General features: G+C 40.2%; 1 protein-coding gene across 7 annotated transcripts in view; it reads right to left on the bottom strand.

Moving 5' to 3' along the window:
• Sgcd (sarcoglycan delta) overlaps positions 1-25,063 on the bottom strand; it is a 592,128-nt gene that overhangs the window by 370,373 nt on the left and 196,692 nt on the right. For 6 of the 7 annotated variants that reach the window (XM_047556182.1, XM_047556181.1, XM_047556179.1 and 3 more), the window contains exon 2: positions 9,897-10,085. In XM_047556182.1, the coding sequence (XP_047412138.1) occupies positions 9,897-10,085 (189 nt within the window). Of the gene's footprint in view, positions 1-9,896; positions 10,086-12,028; positions 12,096-25,063 lie in introns of those variants that run through there. The other variant, XM_047556178.1, reaches the window with a different exon arrangement.

Below are 25,063 nucleotides of genomic sequence, written 5' to 3'. Positions count from 1 at the left end.
TTTTTTCATATTAAGTCACTAAATTTTAAGACAGCTTCTTGTGCAGATAACCAGATCAAATGCTCATTACATAAATGAATGAATTAAGATTTTAAAAGGCACATGAGATTCATTCCCTGGAACTTAGTATCTTGAATCTTTGTTTAACCAGATATAGAGTAAGCAGACAGACACACAGACACACACACACACACACACACACAATTCTACAGAGGCAAAAAACTCATTTGAGGCAAGGAGTATTGGAAAACATAGTAATTAGAAGTACAAACTGTGATTTTGAATAAACTTATGCAGCATGTGATCCTAACTGCATATTTTATAAATTAGCAAAATTAGAATAGGGCTAAACATAGCTTCTACCCCTCTCTTCTTAATATAGCTCTTTACCTTACAAAGATCCACCTTACTCCTCACGGGCAAGATGAAAATGTTTATGATCTCACTTCCTTCCCAATTTAGAAAACTGAAAGGGAGAGAAGGAGTGTGTCAAAAAGATGCAAAGCTGCTATGGATGTTATAGTTACTTTTGATCATTTGTTTATCAGATTATGACATACTTTCTTCTCTTACTGTTAAGTTGTATTGGGTGTATTTGTTTTCCTACCTTAATCCCGTAGTTCCAGGATTTGGCAAGTATCCAGAGCCAAGAAACAAAAACAAGAAATGCTGTTTGGTAAGGAATGAAGAACATCTTCATTCAAGGGTCTTAGCATGTCCTCAAAGACTAATATAAGAGGTGGGATGACAGATTCTAGACCAAGTTCTATAACAAAGAGATTCTGGGATGGGACAAATATTCTCTATCTGCTCCGTCCAAGATGGTAGCCACTAGCCACATGTACTGTTGAAGTCTTGCAATGTGGCAAGACTGAGGAACTGAAATTTTAAAGTTATTTCATTTGAAACACTTAGTGAATAGAGTATTTAGAGAACCACCCAAGCCCAGAAATTCCAACTAATCAGTCTCAGGTACAACAGATGGGAAAACCTCCTCCTGTTTATTGGTTCTTTCTACAGTTTGAATCTTCTCACTCCCCTATTATGGAAAAACTGAGCCTCAAGTTATCTGCAGTAACATGCCCCTGGAGATTGGTAACTTCTCTCCTATGACTGTTTAATGCCTCTGTAAGAGTAAACAGATTCCTGAGATGTAGTCATGATTGCGAATTTCTGAGGTTATTCATAGTTCTCAGGAGCAGGACCTACAGGAATAAAAATTCCATGTGTGAGCAATTATGTGTGATACGTGACAACAAAAATATTTCCAAAGAGATTTTCCAGCATCCTTTTCCTTAATTCTAGAACCATAAAAATATAACTTGGGGTACAGAAAACGCTAATAAGTGGCAAAGGTCATGAGTACTATCCAAATAATAGGATAAAGTTGCATAGTAATTTACTGATAATTGGAATTGGAATTCACGTTTCTCAGGTTGACCTCCCTAGAGTATAACTTGTGTGCTATTTGACTTGACCAGTGTCAGCTTCCGATCTCCACTTCCCCACCATCTCTGCCCTCTTCAGTGGCCTTAGCTCTCACACCAGGGCCATCCTGATGGAGGCTTCCCAATCAAGTTTAACCCTCCTGCTTCCAGAGAACAACCACGTTGCTTTCTCTGCTTTGCACACTCCTCAAAAGGCCTCCTCCATCCCACAATTCCTGGCTCGAAAAGCCTTTCAATGTCTTCTAGCCTTAGTTGATTCTTCTTTCACACTTCCTTAAAATATATCCCATTTTGGAAGGTCTTACAATGATACATTGAGTATTTTTCCCAGAAAATTGTGAGCCAGCTATTAAAGTATAGGACCAGTTTTATTATAATCCTTAATGTCCACACAAAACAGAACACTGAACACTGTGCTTAAGAAATAGTGATTGAATTGAAGCAAATATGCCCACTACATGGTATAACCTCCTAACAGTCCTGATTCACTTCACTTTGTGGCAATTACAATATCAGAGCCATTCTGGATGATAGACGAGCTTACAAAGGTACAAAACACTTTCCAGACCCAAGATGACATCAGAGAGCCACTCTAAGACTGAGCGGGGAACAAAATAGATTTTGGAGGGTGGTTTGTCTGCATGAAAATTTCTACATTGCTTTAAAAAAATAACGTTTTGGCAATGTCTCAGACTGACAACTTTGAGCTAATGGGTGAAAAGTGTCCACAAGTGTCAAAGCACTTGAGGTGAATGATGTTCTCCATATAGGATGCCTTCCCAAGTTCTCACATGAGGCTGGAATCTTCCAGAGACTGGATGTTTCTTGCATATACTACACATTCATTAACAGAGTCAAACAAAAAGTATAACTAAAGTCAATAATACCATCTTCCCTCATTAGCTGAGCAAAACTGTGTATTAATGAGAATAAAGTCAGCTTCTGATCTATTTCACATTGCATTATTATCCTTCTCATGTAATTAAAATGTATCAGGTAGTTGGTACACAGAAGGGAGTATCTGTATTAAAACACCTCTTCATAATCAAATTCAAGCACTCATCTCATTTATGATCTGTCTACCTTAATAAATCAGTGAATGCTTCATTTTAAAAGCCATATAAAGCTCTATTAACCCATCTTTCCACATTTTAATTTAAAGTGACTGCCTATTCATAACTTTGCCCTGTTCATTTATTCAGTAAGCATATTCTGAGTGTCCACTGTGCGCTAAGTGAGGGGTTGAGAGCTGCAGTACAAAGATGAATAGTTTAAGGTTCCCGTCTTCTGAGCTCACAGCCCAATAGGGAGACGGACAGGAAAATAAAAGCAATACTGCATGTACCCCTGCTGCCTGCCACCCGGCAGAGCAAAGCACAGAGGAGGAGTCATGGACTCCAGCTGGGAGGACTTGAGAGAAGAAATGAGAAGAAAGAACCCTTTACCAGTGCAATGTGGATAGGAGATCAAATGTAGATACCAATTTCAAGTGAAACCTGACCTCTTTTGTGAGAAGAGAGTTCATACCCTGCTGCTCAAGCACAGGATTCTGCCAAACTGTGACTTTGCCCTCCCAGGCTGCAGGTGCTGAGCCATCGAAGTCCTTGTCTGGGCATGCAAGAAAAGCGCAAGGTGATGTGCAGAATCTACTGGGCCAGCGGGGCTCTGTCTGGGATTTCACCTAGGTAAGAAGTGGGGACCAGTAGAGGTGGGGACTGAATGGGAAAGGTCATTGCCCAGGGAAGGTCAGAGGCAAGCTGACGTTGCAAGCAAGCAGAAAACGTGAACAGACACAGAGACTTTTGCTCACCAGGAGCCAAAGAAAAGTAGAAGGACCCTTGCCCGAAGAATGAGTCTGTCAAGGCAAGCCTGATCCTAGCATCCTGAGGAGGCACTGGCTCCCAACGGCACCCCCGGTCCCTCCGCTGTGACAGTCACCCACACTCCCATTGGCATCTTGAGACCATTCCCTTGAGACCATTACCCCTCCCCATGGCACGTGTGTCCTCGTCACCCTCTGCTCCAGTTAGTTGGACTGGGTCACAGTTCCTTGAGCCTTCCCAAAGCAGACGGCAGGTCAGCATCCCGAGTTATGGAAGAAGCTGGCTGCTCTCTCTGGCTTTTGCTATTTTACAGCGTGTCCAATTTACAAGTATTAGAATGCCTTCCTCTGACCCTCGGTGGATCTTTATCTTACTTTAGGGTAAATAAATCATGTTTTAGACATCACACTGAACAAATTCAATTTGTCTTTGTGAAAAACAGCACTTGGGAAATGGGTAGCACTGTGCACTGATTAAGAGCATGGGCTCTAGAGCCAGACTCCCTGCAACCCCATCCCAACTCCATTCCTCACAGACTGTGTGACCTTGGGCAAGTTACTGCACTTCTCTGAGCCCCTGCTTCTTCATCTATAAAATATGGATAACAGTGATACCTACCTCATAGGGTTTTTATCAGCATTGTGGGAGAATTAAAGCTTTTATTTATACAAGTTTTTATTATCCAAATTGACATTTATTACTTACACCAGCACAAATTACAATCATTTGGATGTTATGATTCTAGCGAATGGAAAGAGATCTGCATCACACAGTGATGGATAATTTGAGAACCTACAATGTGCCCAGCACTGACAAGGTACGTAACATCCATTATCTTGTGTTTAGTCTGCAAAAGGCAACTTACCATTAATAAATGCATATTAAAAGCTAACTGTATACGAGTGACTGGACCGAGACTGTGAAAATAATGAGCAGATCAAGATTCTTGCTCCTGAGAAGTTCCCAGGGCAGCTGGGGCACTGAGGTTAGGTCACCCCAGTCCCTTCATCTGTAACTTGAGGGTTTCTGATGAACTGACTCCTACGGTTTCTACTTCATCTATTTTATACCCAGTGGGGCCAAAGACCATGCCACCTATTCATGATTCCTAACCCTCTTTAGTTTTGCCATTTAATGACCATTTGTGTGAAATGATAGCATGCATGATCGATGTAGCCGTACTTGGGAGGTCTTTGAGGCCAGGTTATTTGGACTGGTCTGCTAGAAAGTGTTGGCAGAAGCAATAACCTTCCATAGAATGAGGCTTCGCACGGCTAAGATAAAAAGACAAAACCACAGTATCTGAACAGGAAGTTGCTTTAGAAACACCTCGTCTAGCTCATTTGGTTCTAAACCAAGCTCCAGGGGATAAAGGAAATGTATATCACGGCCAGGTTGGGGGAGCCACCCGGACCCAAGCATTCATGCTGAGGTTTTCTATGCTATTCCCCAATGTCAAACTAGCTAACTGACCGGGATCCAGAGTCAGACCTCAGGGATTCTCAAATCACACTAATGAGCCTCTCCCTTGTAAAGTCTGCATCACAGCGGTATCTACCTGGATAAGGTTTAGGTTAGGTGACATTTGTAAACTGCAATAGCACAGCACCTGGCACAGACAGCCTGCAATAAAGGATGATGCCAGCAAACGTTTACATGAAGCACTCACTATGCGTCATGCTCTGCTCATCAATCCTGTACGGTAGGTCGTGCTGTTACTTCTCAGAAACGGCAGCTCAGAAAGGTTAAGGAACTTGTTGAAGGCCTCACAGTAAGTGGCAGAATCAAAAATTATGCATAGGACATCTGTCTCTAGATTCGGAGCCCTTCGTTCCAACACTGTGGTGTCACCTGTCTCACGTGACTTCATGCTGTCAATACTACTCTTCCTATGTGTCAGATGCTGCTACAAATGCTTAATATGAGTTAACTCACTGAATCATCACATTGGCCTGTGACAATTGTGTTCAATTAACACAACAAGGGGACAAAACAAAAGATAGAGATGGTGCAGGGAATGGGTCATCAACTTACAGTTCCAAGAGAAGTAAAGGTAAGCCCCGAACTGTCATAGGTACCAGGGAACCACACTCGGGAGAAAAATGTCACATCTCCAGTGACAACTTTAGATGGGAGAGGAAATCATTACCAATGGCACAGGATGGGCAACAGAGATAATGGGCCATTTTCTTAGCTCCAGGGTCCTGGTGAAGAGCCAGGTGATTGCAACATTAGGAGGAGGAACCCTGCAGCGGGAAGGTTAGGCTTTGAGGTGAAACACCAACTCTTCACTTCCTAGCTGTGTGTCTTTCAGTGAGTCATTCAACTGCTCTGAGCTTTGGGTATTTTTTAGTACCACAGAAATGATACCAAATTTATTTTAGTACAATGGGGATCATAATACCTAATTTGTAGAGTTGTTTTGAAAATTAAGGATTTTAATGTTTTTATTAGTATATTATATTTGTACATAATACTGGGGTTTATTTTGACATGATCATACAGGTATGGAATATAATTTGCTCTACTTCAGTCCCCAGTGCTTCTACTTTTCTTTCCCCTCCCTCTCCATATTACCCGTGCTCAACTTTATAAGTCTTTCTTCTATTTATTTATAGTTTTTCATATTGGGTGCTTTATAGATATATGTAGAGGTGACATTCACTATGGTATATTCATATATGTACATAGTATAACTTAGTTCTTCCTTTTTCCTGTCCCTCCTACCTACCTGTTTCTACTTCCTCTGCTCCACTGATCTCCCTTCTATTTTTATTCAATCCTTTCCCTGTTCCCCCCCCCCCCCTTATTTTGGTCTGGGCTTCTTCATGTGAGAGGAAACATGGCCTTCTCAGTCTGGCTTATCTCACTTAGCATGATATTCTCCATTTCCACCCATTTACCAGAAAATGCCATGATTTCATTCTTCTTTATGATTGAGTAAAACTCCATTGTGTATATGTACCATATTTTCTTTATCCATTCACCTGTACATGGGCATTTGGCTATGGGTTCCATAACTTGACTATTGTGAACTGTGCTACTATAAATAATGATGTGCCTGTATCAATATATTATGCTGGTTTTAGTTACTTTAGATAAATACCAAGGAGAGGCATACCTGGTCCTATGATGGTTCCATTCCTAGTCTTTAAAAATCCACCATACTGCTTTCCAGAGTGGTTGAGCTTATTGGTAGTCCCACCAACAATGTATGAGTGTGCCTTTTTCCCCCCATCCTTGCCAACACCTATGGTTATTTTTATTCTTGATGATTGCCATTCTAATTGAAGTGAGATGAAATTTCTGTGTAGTTTCGATTTGCATTTCCCTGATTGCTAAGGATGTTGAACATTTTTTCATGTTATTTGTTGGCCTTTTTTTTTTTTTGGCAAGTGTCTGCTTGGTTCTTTACATTTCACATACAGAATATACACAATAAATATTAGTTTCCTTATATGCCACAGTATGTGATAAACCAGGAGAGGTTGATTTTCAGCTATGTTTGGTCTAGGTAAGCCACACACACTTTAATGTAGAGGGAAATTGAAAAGTGTAACCTTGTTCCCCTATCTAGTAATGAACACCAGCATATTCCACCAAGAGGAGCAGAAGAAAAAACATTTTTTTTCCCGATTTACCTCTGAAATTGGAAAAATGTGCTTGTATGTCCACAGTGCTGTATTGAGTGGGCTCTTGTAGCTCAGTCTCAGGGTTAAAAACTAATTCAAGTCTAATGATGAAGTAGAATTCCAGGTTTCCAGTCCAGGATGGTGTGCTAGGTCATCCAGAAGGACTTCCACAGGATAGCACCCTCTTGGATCATTGTTTCTCAGAGGGTTTGATTATAGTGTAAGCTCTTCCAAATCCCAAATTATGGAACAATCCAAGCATATAAAATAATCACTCTTTTCTGTTGCTGACTTTTTAAAAATCTCTGCATAAAATGCTTCACTGTTACCTCATTGATTTCTTTTGCTTGTTCATCTCAATTTCCAATATAACATTGATTAATACCTCATTCTTTTTGCAAGGTCTTATTGTCAGTAAATTATTGTTTGTGCAATAAAATTATAATTTTAAAAGACTGTTTTATACTGTGATTGATGAAAAAATATGCTTTTAACTTTCAGGGCAAGACCAATTTTCTAACACTTCACTTCTATTTGCTCAAACGCATTACTCTTGTAAAGTACCAATTACGGCTAATAATGGCATTATTCTCACCTCAGTAAGTACTTAGTTTGGTAAAGCTTTAAGGACTCTCAACTTTGACAATCAATTTAGTTAACTACAGGAAATACCTGATTTCATATAGATTATTGCCTTCATATGATATTGCTCTCCCAGCTACCATCCATGGGGTGAAGTGGTGTTCCATATACATTTACATATACTTCTATCACACTCGCCACATAAAACACTCTATAAGTCCCATTTGTTTAAAATCAGTTATCAAGGTTGGAACTCCTATTTTTGACCCCCATGTCATTAAAGGTATCAGGTTGTATTGATGAATGCCAGACTGGTTAAAAAAAAAAAATCACAAATGCAGGTGACTGGAGAATTGGCTTTAAGCAGAGGATTGGGATGGGGACCACCAGGTCTCAGGAATTTCAGTGCAAAGATAATAAACACCATCTTGGTTTTGGGGCCCCACCATCCAATATTCTCACCAGCCCAAACCTGGAATTCTTCCAAAATGTCTTCTCACCGCTCAAATCCTATATCCAACTAGGATAATCAGGGTATAGTACTTCTGTCTTTTAAGTGTCTTTCACACCTTTACCCTCCATTCCTCTGCCTGAGCTTCAGTGTTCTTACATTATGCAATACAGAAGCATTTCTAAGTTTTCAATATTCAAAGCAAGAACATGTACACCAATAGAAGGCAAGTGTGATCACTTGGACTTATGACCAAATGGACCCAGGACATCCTCTTCATCCCTAAACCTGAAGAAGCTGACCCATTCTATGTATCCTCACCTATACCAGCTCTCTAGACTAGAGCTGATCTTCATTCTTTTCCTGCTTACCCACTTCTCTGAATTCTGCTCATCTGTAAAGAAAGCTCAAGCTCCAAAAGTCTTTACTGAGTTCACTTCACAAACAGAAGCTGTTGTACCCAACACTGTAGAACCTACAACCTGGGACTTCCCACAGCCCCAAGGAAAGGGATCAATACAGACTTTCAAAGTTGATATTGCAATACAGAAGTTTGTCTGTATTTGTGCAATAACTCAACCTTTTCCCCTAAAATAGAACTCTGTAACATTGAGGTAAAGTTGACTAGATCGTTTCTTAGCTTTAACCACAAGTATGCAAAAGAGAGTCATTCTGATGCCTGAAGCAACATCTCCAGGTTTGTTGGATGCTTGTTAACCCAAGCATCCAACAAACCCTACTATAAGTGATGGGCAAAGACACACCAGGGAAGAGGAGCAGCCCTTACCCTTCTCAAACTTCAGTCTACCTGGGAAATACATGCAAAAATTATTATTTGGAATGTCAAGTGTACTTAGAGATAAGAAATGGAGCTACAGGAACATAAAGGAGAGATGTTCCGGGCAAGGAGGCAGAGAAAAGTACCCCAAGTAGTAGCAGCTGCCTGAGCAAAGGCAAAGAGGTATAGGCTATGCACAGGGCACCAAGCACAGCTTGCACCTCACAATTCAGAAAACAAATACCTGTTATCAAGCCTGGGATGTGCTCATGAAAACCCCACCATTAATTTTGTTACGGTTACACTTCTCAAACAGGAGTTTGTTTTTATTGCTCATATAGTTATTAACTTTTGCCATCAGAACAAGAAAAAATGTCTTAGGTCAAAGGATTTCAACTACTACCTCCTTATTAGTAAGATGAGTTACTTATATTGTTCCTATAGATAGGATCTCTAATAAAAAAAAAAAAAAAAAAACCTCAGAATAATGCCAGAAGTTACTTTCTCATTATTTTCTTTCCATTTCAACTCAAATGAGTAATTACCTACTCTGTACAGGGACCATTAACACCAATAGCAAAATTTCTTCAAAGAAGCATAAAAGCAAATTCCTAAGATGTGAAACCCCACTCACCTTTTTCTCATCTCCATTTTTCCCAAGCAGTGCCAGAAAAGAGTTTCCTCCTCAAAACTGAGGACATGCTCTGTTATATGTAACAATGGACAGGAAGGTGCTACTGGACAGATACTACTCTGAGATAATGTTCAAAGCTTAATTGCACTCAGACATTTCAACTCCTACCTCATGAAACCTTCTATAATCACCACTAAAATTGTGGGAAATGTAACACCTTGAGTTCATCCTGTATTTTTTCCTGTATTATTCACTTCAGCTGCTTCGAGCTACAGGATATGGAAACACAGGTATGAAAATGGAGGCAAAGCACACAAGAGCTCGTAAAGGAGAGAAGTGCCCCTAAAGTAGATCACCAGCTTCAGAAGAACTGAGGCGAGATGGAAGCCCAGGTCCATATTCAATCTGATCAGGAAGCCCGTTTACCCAAACACCAGGTTGCAGAATGTACTGAGTCATACCACATCACTCCTCCACATCCCCCCTCATCTGGCTCTGCTTCCCCTTTCCCCAGCAAGCTTTCAACAACCCAGCATGATTTCACTTACGATTGTGAAGTTCATGACTTTGAGAATCCAGATGGTCATGGCCAAGTTCACCAGTATCAAAATCATGAGGAGCAGGACAAAGAAATACAGGCACCTTTTCCGCCAGCCGTAAATCCCCACTTTGTAGACCTGTGGCCCCTCAGAGCTTGGCATGGTGCTCCGGTGGTGTGTGTACTGTTCCTGAGGCATCTGAAGTAAACAAGGTGAGAGAGAAACTCAGACATTAAACTGCTGAGAGCAAGAAAGATAGGAAAAAAAAACAAAAAACAAAAAAAAAACAAAAACAACTAATGAAGAGCATGACTGGATACTGTCTGCATGTTCTCACCCTCCTGACAACTCTAAAATCTGTCTCTTCTGAACAAAGTGGCCCCTGGATGCTTGCTTTAGCTCTCCATGTCATGCAGTCTTCTTTTCTGATGTGTATTGAGACATCCACATCCACACACATCCCAGGAGGAAAGGGTCTCCTAGGAAGCTGTTTTCCAAATGACACTTAGAATTCCAACATCTTTGTGAGGGGCCCATTCAGAGACCCATTAAAGGTCTAAAGGTAAAACTTGGAATTAGTCTGAGACAAAAACAAACAAAAGAAACACTCTAGAAGTCTATCTTGTAGAGTAAAAATACTATTCAGACTATTTATTTGGAGAGTAAAATAAGATCTCAAATGCAATCATTCTGTATTGCCAGTCATGGCAAAGGTAGCCATGTTGCTCTTTCCTATGTCAGAGTTACAAAGGGTCCCAGTGGACACACAGCTTAAGCCTTACTTGACTTTGGGAATGTGAGTGAGTGAGAGACGACCTCAGACCTCAGTACCTGTGTTAGTCCTGGTGGTTTATCCAACTCTTAACTGTTGTCAACGAATTTATTTATCTAATCAACTTAAGGAAGCCAAGTTAAGTAAGATATGCCCCTGCCTTCCAGGATCTGAAAGGCTGATAGGAGCACTGATCCCAGGAGAATAAGAAAAGTACTTGTCAACCATAGGTAATGCTGATCACCTTTAAAGCAAGAAATCTTTCCCAAATCCTTTGTGTTGACACGCATGTTTCGCATAGCAGCATTACTAATTAGTTACCAACATGAATCCAGATAATCTCATCACTTTCATGGAATTCTTAAACCAAAACAAATTGTAAAATGAAGGGCAAACATACCTGTCATTCAAAATGGGAAAGAACTGACTACAGGATTTGCTACATCATGTATAAGCAGAAGAATGAGAAGTTATACTCCATTATACACAATGTATCAAAGTGCATTCTACTGTCAGGTGTAACTACTTCAATAAAACAATTTTTAAAAAGTAAGTCTCAAGAGTGGGGTACCAAGGGCCCCTGAGCACATCATCTCTGCTCTGCCTTAAGCCATCCAAGGACACAGTCCCTGCTGCTCGTCTCTGTTCAGATTACTGTGCAACCTTTGGCATATTTACTTCCTGTGGCCCATGTAGACATACCACATTTTCTGCAGAGAAGGACTGTTTATTCCTTCTTAGCCAGCAGCAAATAATTAATAATATGTGGGACCAAAGTGACCATAATGACAAACCAAACTGTGGGTCCTAAAAAAAAATATCACAGCCTGGTGATATCGGGTCATCTTCTACCTGGTTTAGACAATGATTACTTTATGACTGGTAGAAAATTAGCAAAACTTCCCACAGGACACATGGCCATCAAGCATTAGTGGAATTCCATTCAGAAATCTGAGTGAATTCTTCCTGATGGTCAGCTAAATGCTCCATGGAAGCCTGCGTGACATTTGTATTGTTCCAAACACTGGCCTAGTGCTGAAATCAGTACCTAATATGATTAGATGTTTAAATATGTGTGTGGAATTGATGAATGAAAAATACAAATGCATGAATCTGGAGCAAATGAATGATTTTACATCCCCTAGTAGAGCTAATGCTGCCTGGGAGTATACATGAGTGCAAGCCAGGCACCACCAGGAGGTTCTTGTGGGTGACCTGGCAAACCTCCAAGTCAGCCTCCCCACAGCCCAGGTGCCAGTCAAGGAGTAAGTCTTGTGCTATAAGGTGATCCCTGCTTTAGTGCTCAATCCAACAAGTTTGTAAATGAGGAGTGTTGTAAGAAGATGGGGCACAGTCATCACACACTGGCCTTTATACACACCAACATTATTAAAGGGAGAAAGAACATTGCAGAAGCCCATCGGAAATTAGACCTTTGCTTTCCACTTGATCGTATTCTGTGAAATAAGAAAAGGATCATAGAATCTTAGAACACCTGCAAGTTCCTTTGATTTGAATCTACTCATGTTATGGAAAAGCTGAATTACAATGAGAGAAGTTAACCCACTGGTGTATGGTGGCAGGATTAGTGGTAGGACAAGGACATGAATGACAGTCCAAGATTCTTGCAGGCAGGATGGACAGTGAGTCACTCCATGATGAGTACACCACGGACCCTTCCTCTGTCACACAAAGCAACCAATGATCTCATTATGTAACTTAGGTATAAAATGGTCATTTAGTCAAATGATATGTTCAATAGGTAGAGGAGAAAGGGGACATAGACACCAAGCTTGTGACTTTTTGGTTTTAATACATAGACTGTTACAACTTGACAGAATGCAGTGGTTGCTTTTAGTAGATGTTTTTAGCCCAGAGTCAACTGTGGAGTTATTAAAAACAACTACACTGAAGTTAATTAAACGACAGTCAGAGATAAAGCACCCATTGCATCACTGTTTATCAGAGTTTCCAGATAATCCCAATGGTAGACAGGCTCACATACCCTTGATCTGGAATAATGGCAACCTTGACTATGTTTCAGTTCAAAAGGAAACTTAAATACAAATTATGATCTCCATTAAAATCTGGGGCTCAGGGTGATCCATTGTTAAAATGCTACCCAGGTAATTCCAAGACAACATCAAAAACTCAATTTCATTTTTTAAAAATATTTTAACTCTTTTAAGAAAAAAATCTTGACTGCAACTTCAGCAAGAAAAATACCAAAAAAGAAGAGTCTTGCTGTTTAAAGCAGGAACCAGAATCTGAATACCTTTGACAGGCACTTCTGTGGAGCTCTTAGGCTCCTAATGACTACTGATTTGGTCAAACGCCATTATTGACTAGCTGAGGAACTCATGGCCAGGAAGAAGTGGTGACAAGCCACACAGTGAATCAGAAGCAGAGCCATGATTAGAACTCAGATCCTCTGCTACATGGTGAGTGGACAACTAGGTTCCTGCACATCATACTCTCATGATCCATGAGAAACAGAAAACTCCAGGGTCCTACTTTATAACAAATACAGAATAGGGAGGAAGAGAGCAATTTTCTACAAATGATTATAAAGGGAGGCCCTGCTAGGCAAACATAAGGCAGTGTGCACATCTGTTATTAATAATCCTGCAGAAAAAGGGAAACACTAGATACACTCAGAACATTCATTTATCTAGTCAAAAATCAAACATGTTGAAATGATAGACAACTTCTAATCTGTGTTTCTTTTTGTTCCTTCCCCCAAAGAAATCTACAGTCCATGGAACAAAATTGAAGTTTCAAGTCCTCACTTGACCATTACTCTTCCAAAGTCCTGGGAGGGTCCCAGGAATGCATGAACATAGTCAAAAGATTCTGAGAAAAGTAAGATGGTTTCCCTGTTTCAAAATACTTGTTTAGATGTTGATGAATCTTTATTTTATTCACTTATTTAGTTGGGGTGCTGAGAATCAAACCCAGTGCCTCACACATGCTAGGTAAGTGGAGATCATAATTTGTATTTAAGTTTCCACTGAGCCACAACCCCAGCCCAAGATGGCTTACTTTTAATTTGTTAAAACCCTGTTGTATTTTACTCTGCCTTCCCTTCACACTGCATGGCTTTGAAGGATTTATACAAATTTTGGAGGCTCAATGAAGAGGAGGTTGAATTGGGGGTTCACTCAGCTCAGGTGCTACAGCATGTATTTAAATGGGTTTCTGTCACTTCCTTGTGGAGGCACAGGATTGCCAGCTCCCCTGGTATAGGGATGTCTTCCAGGAATACTTCTACCAGTGGTACCAACTCAACAAGCACTGTGACATGAAGGTACAGTGTCCAAAGGACACGGCAAGGTAAACATAAATGTTGGTGACCAGCACCAGAAAAATGTGAATAGTAGGGAGAAAGATGTGGCTAGAAAGAGAAAATACTCCAATGTGTAAAATTGTAAGCGTAAGATTCAATTCTCATAGACGCCTAGTCAAAACAGAAATACTCTACTATCAAGAATACAGGCAGTTCATCACCCACAATTATAAATGCTCTAGTTTTCCTTTTTTACAGGAATCAAGAAAATACAACCAATCATAAAACTCATGTTCATAGATTATGTGTATCAGGGGTGTTTCTATGTAAGATGCAAGCTTTATGCATCTATTGATCATCAATGATTAAAAACAGCTATCAAAATTGCTATAGGAGATAATTACCTTTCTATTAGCTGCTTTCCACTCTCACTATCTTTACAGACGTCATTTAAAGAGGCAGTCCAAGGCTAGGCAAATAAGATGTGTAGATGTATGTGAGATGGTCAATTATTAAAAATGTTATAGATTTTATGATGTCACCTTTTAAAAATTCATAATGTAATCTTGTTTCTCATTCTGAATACATATTCATGGTTTTAGCTTAAGTTTGTATTCTTATTTTTTTCTTAAAACAGCTGCAGCCTCACCCTAAGCACACACCAATAGTAGATGTTGGCAAGGATGTGGGGAAAAAGGCACACCTTTACATTGCTGGTGGAGTTACAATTTGGTGCAGCCACTCTGGAAAACAGTGTGGAGTCCTCAGAAAACATGGAATGGATTCATCTTTTGACCCAGTTATTCCACTCCTCAGTTTATACCCAAAGGACTTAAAATCAGCATACTACAGTAATGCAGCCACATCAATGTTCACAGCTGCTCAATTCACAATAGCTAGATTGTAGAACCAACCTAGATGTCCTTCAACAGATGAATGGTTAAAGCAACTATAGTGTGTGTGTGTGTATACATACACATACACACACACACACACACACACACTAGAATATTATTCAGTCATAAAGAAAAATAATATTATGGCATTTGCAGAGGAATGGATGGAACTGGAGATCATACTAAGTGAAATAGGCCAAACCCAAAAAAACAAAGGCCAAATGTTTTCCCTGAGAAGAGGATGATGATATATAATGGGGGTGGGGGTGATAGAAGAATGGAGAATTTTAGATTACATAGAGGAAAATGAGGGAGCAGGGGTGTGAAAAATGGTGGAACAAGACAGATATCATCACCCTATGTACATGTATGAGTACGCGAATGGTATGAATCTACATCCTGCTCAACCATAGAAACGAAATGATGTACCCCATTTGTGTACAATGAATCAAAATGCAGTTTGTAAAAATAAAAAATAAATAAATAAAAGACCTTGGTGTGGCACTCCGGACACTATGCCGAGATGGACACCGTGGAGGGTACAGTTCTCTGTGTTCCAGCAGGATGCTTTTCAAACTTTAGGATGCAGATGAATCACTCAGAAATGGAGTAATTGCAGTTTCTTAGGCTTCATACCAGGAGATGTCAATTCAGTGTATCTGGTTCAGGAATCCATTTTTCACAAGCATGGACCCCGACACTCACACACCGGGTCACCCTGCTCTTCCCACACAGCTTGTCCCATCCTTCACATTTTTGCTTCACTTATCCTGAAGCTTTCCATTCTACCACCCTCTTTCAGCAGTTTGGTTTTTCGTTTTCTTTTGGGGAATCTGGGTATTTTGTTGCCTTTTTGAATTGACTAATTGTTTAAAAAGGAAACAAAACAAAACAAAATAAAACTTTGGAACACTTTTATTGAGCCCCTAGTACTTGCCAGGACATCTTCTAAACAACTTTTACACACTGGTAGTAACCTTACAAGGAGTCGTGATTAATTGTTATTTAACAATAAAAACAAGGCACAGAGTGGGCAGAGCAGTATATTTAATCTTATGCTCTTTGCAACCTTTGGTGTCTTGACAATTTAACATGCACAAATCTTTACTACCACCAAACAAACCACCTCAGTTCATCTTTGGTTTCTTCTCCATTTCTTTCTTTCTTTTACTTTTATTAATGCTCAGGGCTTCCAGATCTGTGGTAAGCCCTAGGAATCACATGTTCTCATCCATTTGTTGAAATGGTCCATTCGAAGCTCAGCCATTAGAATTCAGTGTACTTTTCTTAATATACTTATTTTCCTTGTACCTTCTGAAGTTTTAAGCACTGTCAACTTTTCCTCCCACGCGGAAACTTTGTCTTTCTTTGGCATTCAAGATAGTGTAGGACTGGGGTTTTTTTTCCTACCTCTTTGATTACCCCCTGCCATTCCTAAGTCTCTTCTCTGCTTCTTTCTCCCAGGATCATGTTCTGAGTCAATGCTCTCTACGTTCTCCTCTGAGACAAGGTCAAAGATCATCCTTTTCATTTGTACTTCTATGAGGATGAAAGTCAGCTTACCACTTAAATCCCAGTTTCCATCCCAAATTGAACTTATATATGTTCCATCCATCTATTCACTCATCAAATCATCATAGAGCATTGATCAAATTGCATATCTGTACCAAGTTCTCAAGTTATGGGGAGTAACAAGAGTTATCCTGCCTTTATGAAGCCCACAGTCTGGATGGTATAAGATAATGGGCATTGTAATCTATAAAGAAATGGAATGAATTGTGTTAAACACTCATACCACATATCCAAGAAATACGAGAGAGAGCATCACAGGGTGGAAGGTACTTTATAAAGACTGACCAAGAAAGAACTCTACAGAGATGTAATATTTGAGACAGGGTTTGAAAGTTAAAAAATAAAAGTGAATATTGGGGTCTAGAAGCATCCTAAGCAGAGGCAGGAAAGTAAAGACCAAGATTCTGATGCATATAAGGCCACGTAACTGGCGTGGCACAGGTAAAGTAGGGACAGACAAGAAATGGACTTGGAAAAGGTGCCTGAAGTCAGCTGATCCTGGACCTTGGAGACCACAGTAAGAAGTTCAGATTCTACAGAGAAGACCATGAAACATCACAGCAGTATAGGAACCAAAGGAATGAATATCTCATTTACAATTTTAGGAAGTATATAGCAGTGTCTAGTCTGTCAGAGTAACAAAACAAACATTTGTGTTTGATGATTATAATTTTTCCCACCCTCTGTAATAATATGCATCCAAAATGCTCCCCACAGTTAAATAATTCAGCAAAATTAATCTCAACCAGTATAATACACTCCCTAGGAGACTCTCTTGCATCTCTGAGGGTGAATTTTAAAAGGAGTCAATTTCCAAACATGCTTGTCTTCTAAGAATCATAGAATGATGGTAATTTCCATCAGTCTTTAAAGCACTTCTTTAAAACTGTCTTATAGGATTTTTTTTAACATTCATATATGTCATCTGTGAACACAGGGTCAACTCTTTGAAGTATCTAAAACCTCTTCAAACTCCAGTAGCACCTAAAATGTGTCACATAAGCATGCATTTACTCAATGAATGAATGAAAAATCAAGTCAATGTTAAATGACAGGGTACATTGTCTAGTAGGAAATAAACATTTGCTGTAATATCAAGAATAAAGGAATGGAGATGTACACCACTGTGCCTAGCCAAAGACACACACATTTTACCAATACTAAGTAGGCTTAAATCCAAAGCACAGCTCTCCTCCTTCATGAGTCTATTTTCAGTGTTCACCTGTCTATGAATCAATCCAGTTGACTTAAGGATAATCTGTTCCTTGTACACAAAATGCAATAGGATTATATTTCCCAGAGAAAGAACATAGCAAAACTTTCTATTGCTTTGCCATAGGATAGGAATAAACTATCAGTAATTAAGGCTATGTTATAATATAACCTCCCATGTTCCCAGGCTAATTGTCAAACATAGTAGATGTGGAGTTTCCAAAGAAGGTCACTCTGGGTGGGCATATGACTAGATAATGGTTTTGGGAGCTCCAACCTCATGGGCTCAGACATTCAAATGCTCACACTTGGGATCACACAGCATTACAGAATCAAGGGCCCATGTTAGTTAATTACTACAGCCTTAAGGAAAGGCTCTGTTTAATGACTTGGACTGGTGAACATTCTTCTTGGCTATGACCCTGTCTCACTTCGGTCACTGCAGCCACTGCCAACCGCTTGTGACTTTCTGAAGCTTATACAGCTTTCTTCAATAACCTCATCAGGGCCAGCATCAATTACAGGAGCCTCATAACCTGGAACACGTCACCCCTCCACAGGAAGCTGTTACAATGACCCTTGAATTAGGACCAGAGTAAGTGGTACCTACACCTTGTAGCCACTGTCCCTCTAATTATGGAAGCCACAGTGAGATTCATAGGAGTGACAGCATTTCTTTGACAAGTTTTGACAGCCCAACAAAGAGACTGGCCTGATCATACTCTGGGCGTCACTGAGTTTATACAGTGCTCCCCACCTTTGTCTATCTCATAGACATCAAACACACTACAAAAATCTTTCCTTGCCCTCTTCCTACATTTCACGGGTAGATGGGGCACGATAGAAGTTCATGGGGCAGAAACACAGCTGCTGTACTACTGTGAGCCCAAGTACACATTCTAGCCTAATACTGATAGAAGCCCGCGTTTTGTGTATGCATTCTGTGGTTCAAGTTCTAGCAGGTCTTTTAGAAGACAGAAAACCTCCCAGGTCCAAATAAGAGAGCTACCTGGCAAATAGATCAACCGCATTATCAATCTGCTGTACAAGAATGTGTTATATTTTCAGGGATGATTGTTTTCTGAATTAGTAAACTGTTGAAAGACACATCAATGCCACATGGAGTTTTCCGATGACCTTTCTTCAGTTTGGACCTTGGTCAGCTCTAGTAATAGAGCAGAGTTAAGAACAAGGAGGCATTGGCGGGCTACTTTCTAATGCTTGCTTGACTCTGTTCTCCATCAGGTGTTGCAATATGCATTCCATCAAGGAACACGAGAGCGAAAGAGTGCATTTCTCTGTTCAGTCATACACCAGGGAGGAAAGAACCACGGCAAAGCACAAATCTACTTTTAAAGGGAATTCCCCGTCACTTGCAAAAAGGATGAGATTGATCTTATTTCTGCTTCTATCAAGCTCCCAATTTAATGGGAGAAGGGAAGAACAAATGGGAAAACAGATGAAAACCATTAAAAATAAAGTCACACACTGGAGAAGAAGGAAAAGGGGTCCTACAATAGACACTAGAATGTGACCCACTCTGGTCACGGAAGGTTATTCTGACAAGGTGGCAATTCCGGCGGGACCGAGAAGGGATACAAGTTTTCCAGTGGAGACCACACAAGCACTATGTCCTGATGTTCATGCCAAGTGCATAAGGGTTGGAACTGACCAAGCTCAGAGGAGAGGGTAAGACACGCATTTGAAGAAAGAGACTAGAGCACCATTATACGGCACCTAATAGTTACAAGAATTAGAGAAAAATACAGAAGGACTAATAACCATGTTATCTGGCTTAGAATAAGACATAGGACACATGCCAAGTGAGCTAGGGTGCTTTGGTGATATTCCATGTTGAAATTTCTGGTAAACAGAAAAGTAAACATGAATTATGCAATTACACAATTGTAATCAGTTCATAAAAATGGCAGGCATAAGTCCCCTTACAGGCTTGTTACAGTTTCTAGTTTATTGTGGAATCTGAACTATTTTAGATTATCTTGGCACAAAAATAGTCTTCTTTCAGCCATGTTCATTTGTGGTTTCTGATTTAAAACTCTTTACTTTCAAGGGTTGTTTTCATTCAGTCATCCATACAAGTAGTAAGTCTTAGATTTCTAAGGTCTGGCACGATTTAGAAAACTGTAACCAACCCATTGTTTTAGTTTTGATATAACAAATTTTTTTCTTAGTAAATTCATCCAGAAAAGTAAATGACTTTTTATATCCTATGAATGGTATTTTCTTTTTGAATGAATATTTGGATTCATTTTAAAGTCATCTCATATTTTATTTAACTTTATAAGTATTCAAGTGCATTCAGAACTGAGCAACTTTTACTGAAAATTAGAAAAGCACCCATTAAAAAAATAATCTCATCACACCTTCATGCTTCTCATAGAGGCAACCACTTTAGTGGGTTTTTAAAAGTTCTTATACAGATATTGAACACACATAGCAGGAATTTAAAAATTGCTTCTGCAAGAAAGTACTGACTATCTGAGCCTGCAGCTAGCTGTCTCCTGTGCCTCCTTCAACTGCGTCAGATTCCTGCCCAGCTCTGTACATAAGCATGTTAAGTATTTAAGGAGTGTCTATCCAAAAATTGGTAACAAGAGGATGACTAACCCCAAATTTACCTAGCCTTTGTCTCCATCAAGACTGAGGACACCAAGAAAGAGTAAGTGTTTAAGAGGTCATGAAGACTAAGTCCTGGAAACAAATTGCTGTGAAGAGAAGGGAGGCTGCCCCCAAAGCTGTGAGCTCCACAGGCTTCCCCCCACCAAGCAGGAGAAATCATCTCATGATAGGAATCCAATCACCACCCCTCCCCATGCAAAAGCAATTCCTCCAGAGCCAGCAGAACCCCCCCCAATAATGACCAACCAGCCCTGTTTGACCAAGAGTGATTGGTCAAGTAACCAACACACACCCTGCCCCTGCTCCTCATCTTTGTTCTTCCCCCATATCATACTTAAGGTGCTTAGAGTGCTGGGCCCCTGCTTCTTCTCTTTAGGCTTCCCTGAAAAATTAATTCCTTTCCTGTTGGGAGCCACAGAGTAAGGGTTCTGGCCTAGGGTTCCAGAAACATGTGTATGTTCAAAACGTGTGTGTGTGTGTGTGTGTGTGTGTGTGTGAGAGGGAGAGAGAGTGTGAGAGAGTGAGTGTGTAAGAGTGTGAGAGCGAGTGTGAGAGCGAGTGTGAGAGCGAGTGTGAGAGCGAGTGTGAGAGCGAGTGTGAGAGCGAGTGTGAGAGCGAGTGTGAGAGCGAGTGTGAGAGTGAGTGTATATATATATATATAGAGAGAGAGAGAGAGAGAGATTGATTTTACACAAATAAGAGGGTTTTTTGTTTTGTTTTTAACAAACTGATCTAAATTTGGTTCACTTAAAATTGGTAAGTGATAAAATTAATTTTTTACACAGGTAGACTACATAAAATCATACGGATATGAGAGAAGTAACAACTGACTCCTTAGAGACGACCACTGAACCTGTTCTCAGAAGTTTTGTCACCGTGATTATATAAACCAATCAACTCTCGCAGGGGCCTACCAGGTGCTCACAGCAGACATTCAACAGTAACAACACAGACTACCCCTCCTCTGGGATGTATTCGTGGAGGAAACAATAAACAGGTAAACCAAGGAACAGGTGTCTTCTTACACTTATTCTTGGAAAGCAGTCTTGTGAAGAAAAATGTGAAGCAGCAGAAGACATTCTTTTTGCGGTACTGGGGATCAAACTCAGGGCCTTGGGCTTGCAAGGCAAGCACTCTACCAGCTGAGCTACCTCCCCAGCCCCAGAAGATACTCTTGAGGAGTTATTTATGCTGGGGTGCTCCCGTCAGGGAACTGTCTTTCTGTAGTGGAGACATTTGAGGGGAAAAAAAGCCTCAAATGAGTTAGTACAGCAGGGGACATCTGGGGAGGCTCCCAGGAGGAGGAAACAGGACCAGCAAGTGCCAAGGCCCTGGAATGTTGTTAATAGATCAGACAGGGAAAAGTGAAAATAAACCTTGGTACAGGTAGTATGGAATGTGTGTGCAGGGTCTCGTGAGTTAAAGTAGAAAGCTTAGGTAGGATTCGGATTGTGAGGAATTAAGGCAGAAGGACCAGATGATCACACTTCCACATTGGGGCCACTGGCTGTTCTGTAGGGCTTAGGCTGTGGGGGATGAGAATGGAAGCATAGACAGTAGGCTAAGTGGCCCAGACTTGCATAGAGACGGGTGGTAGTGAAGAGTCGCTGTGGATGGAATCTACCGAACCAGTACAGACAATAGGATTCACTAGGCGTGAGAAAAGAACAGGAGTCAAGGAGGATGCCAGGGTTCTGCCTAACAGCCAGCTGGATGGTGGGGCCAGACGGGAAGGGCGGCTAAAAGGGCAGAGGGAGTGGAGTGCTAGTGGGGCAGGCAGGTAGACGGTTCTGTTAAATTTCAAACGCATATGAGACTCGAGGACGGTGTTACAAAGGCCTTAGAAATGAATCTGAAATCTAGTGGGGAAAGGGCTGGGCCTTCAGGCACAAATGTCTTCCATCTCTCAGTATTATGAACAGGTGCCTTGTATTTGTTTAAAATTCTTATCTCTGATGAACTGGAAGATAGTCACTGTCATTCTGGACATTGATTCTTGCCATCCTGGAATTGCAGAAGTGTGGGATGCTATTAAAATAGCTCTAGACAGAAAGACCGATACATACGTCTTTGTATCAGGTATTATCAGATCTATGAATGAATCCTTTCCTGATAATACTCAGGGGAATCCATATCATTAAAACCATTTCATGAATGAGGAAACGGTGGTTCTGAGGAATACAGAAATATTCTCAAGAACCCCTAGCAAGGAGGTCAGTTAGGGTTTGAACTCAAATCCAAATTCCTGATTTTCTTACAACTACATACTGAGAGTGAAGCAGAGACCTAGCTTTTCCTGAATATGATGCAATGCAAGGCTTTTAGAATTCCCATGGAGGTATGTTTAGTGAGGGATGCATTTAAATGTGCATGAACACTACCAGCACCTGCCAGTAGGTGTTTTCTTTCAGGTCCTCTCATAGCATTGCTATTGGAAATTGGGATGCATCAAAGAGCAAAAACCAAGACCCTTGATCTCATGGCACTGGTAAGTAGCAGAAGCAGATAAGAGACATGAAAATTAGATTTATGATAGGGGAAGTATTCTTTGGGAAAAAGACAAACTCTAAAAATGGAAGAGGGGTTGTCTTCATATAAAGGTAACATTTGAGCAAAGACCTGAAGAATCTCAAGTGTTACTGAAGACTTGGCTCTATATAAAACTCAGAGATGTTATTCTATACTGTCCCTTGACGATGCAAGGTAAGGACCAGAAATGGATGTGTGAACCGAGCTTGCTGAAACCAGACACTCTTACACTTGATCATAGATTTATCGATGTCATTTTCACATGCAAAAATGCTGTGTTGGCCCCATGGTGGGCACATCTATGACTCTTTTCATCAAGCCCACTGCCCTGCATTGTACAGGGCCAATGCTTCCAAGTCCCCGTGGAGGATTCTGCCCAGAACCAGATAATGACAGTCACAGAGCAGCTGTCACAGCTCTCCTGTGACGTGGGCACCGAGGTAGGTAATCAAATAACAATGAACACGACTCACATAGAATCATAAAAATGAGATACAAAGACTTGAAGGAAATGTCAAAGTCCTTGTTTAGCAGATGAGAAAATGAGGATCAAAGAGGTGAGGTGACTTAATCAAGGTCACAGAGTAACTTACTGACAAAACCACAGTCGACTTAACTGAAAATGAGCCCTTCTCCCAGAAATTCCAGGCTGTCTTCTGCACCTCAGTTCTGGTTTTTTACATGACTTTTTCCAACTACCACACATGCCTTTGGAACAACACGCACACACACACACACACACACACACACACACACACAATCAACAAAACTATCAGCTTTCTAATATAAAACATACGTAAATTGTAACAATTGCATGATGGTACTATGTGACAGACACAAATATTTTACTTATTTAATCCTCAAAGACATGATTGTAAGGCAGAAATTGTCATTATTCTTATTTTACTGCTGAGGTAACTGTGAAACTGAAAGATTAAGTAGACTGTCCAAAGTTACTAGGCTTGTTAAAGGCATTGCAGGGATCTGAATCCAGAAAGTCTGGCTGAAAAAGTGGTTCTCTCAATTCTCATGAGAAATGTTCCCAGATATACGTGAATCATTAGCCAGAACAGCCCAATTACTAATTAAAGACCTATTTTTATAATTGTTGTAGCCAGAATTTCTCAACATGGATATTACTTGTAAGATACATTATTGAATAATTACCGGACAACTATTGTAATTCAGTCAGGGTGCATGTTATTTTAAGTAAAGGTATTTTTCTCCCAGGAAATAAAAAATGTTTGATTTGTCTCCAAAACACATGAATTTTTACAGCATCATGAAAAACAGCTATAGCAAATTAGGCACATCCTTCTACAGTGATTCAATAGTTCCATAAAATTAGCATTGATCCAATAGATTCTCCCTTGACAATTGTTTGGCATGGGTCTTTAGCTATTTACCTATGTTCTCAGATGCTGGAAATGAAATCTGTGGTCAAAGGAAAAGTTCATCCCATTTTTAGTCATTTTATCTTTTTAAATCAAACAAGCATGATAAGAATAGCTTAAAGTTATTATGCACTTTGATAAGCACTTTGCCTGCTTTTAGGTATGGGTGTATATATCTATCAAGCTATAATTGACCTCCAGGGACATACAGATAGATATTAACTTACAGCTCAAATGTGTTTTACAAATCTGTACTTCTTTGTAAACAGTATTCAAAGAAAGTAGCAAAAGTTTCTATCACCATAGAAAGTTCCCTTGTGCCCTTTCTTATGCAGTCCCCACACCCAAAGCCAGTGACTGTTGTGATTTCTACCACATTCAAACTTTTGACTCTAGCTACAATTCACTGAGGTGGTCATTACAAACATCTTACTTTGAGACCCATGCTCTTGGCTGCCACGTTGTCCTCCAGTAGCTCTTCCACTGATGGTTAACCCATCTGGATGATCTCAGAGAATTAAGCCATGACTCAATATGCCCCAGTTTCTCTCCTGTGCATCTATAATGGTACTATGTATACCACCCTAGGGAGGACCAAGAAAATACTCTCTCAAATAACTGTCTTCCTTCTGGGATTCCACTGAGAAACTTTCAAATAAAACAGTTGACAAAGTTGAATGTCTAGAGATCGGAAAGGTGAGATCAATGAACGAGGGAACATAGCCACTCAAAGAAACAAGTGTCCAAACCCACAACAACATCATGAGAAATCATGGTGCCCATTTTTAGCTTTTCTTGAAAAATCCAGACATGTAGACTTTTTGTCAGGCTATCTTAGGGTGTTTCAATGCCTTGTAACTAAATCAAACACACAC

The sequence above is a fragment of the Sciurus carolinensis genome, chromosome 6 (genome assembly GCF_902686445.1).
Source record: "Sciurus carolinensis chromosome 6, mSciCar1.2, whole genome shotgun sequence".
Classification (NCBI taxonomy): domain Eukaryota; kingdom Metazoa; phylum Chordata; class Mammalia; order Rodentia; family Sciuridae; genus Sciurus; species Sciurus carolinensis.
This window is presented reverse-complemented; position numbering and strand designations above follow the sequence as displayed.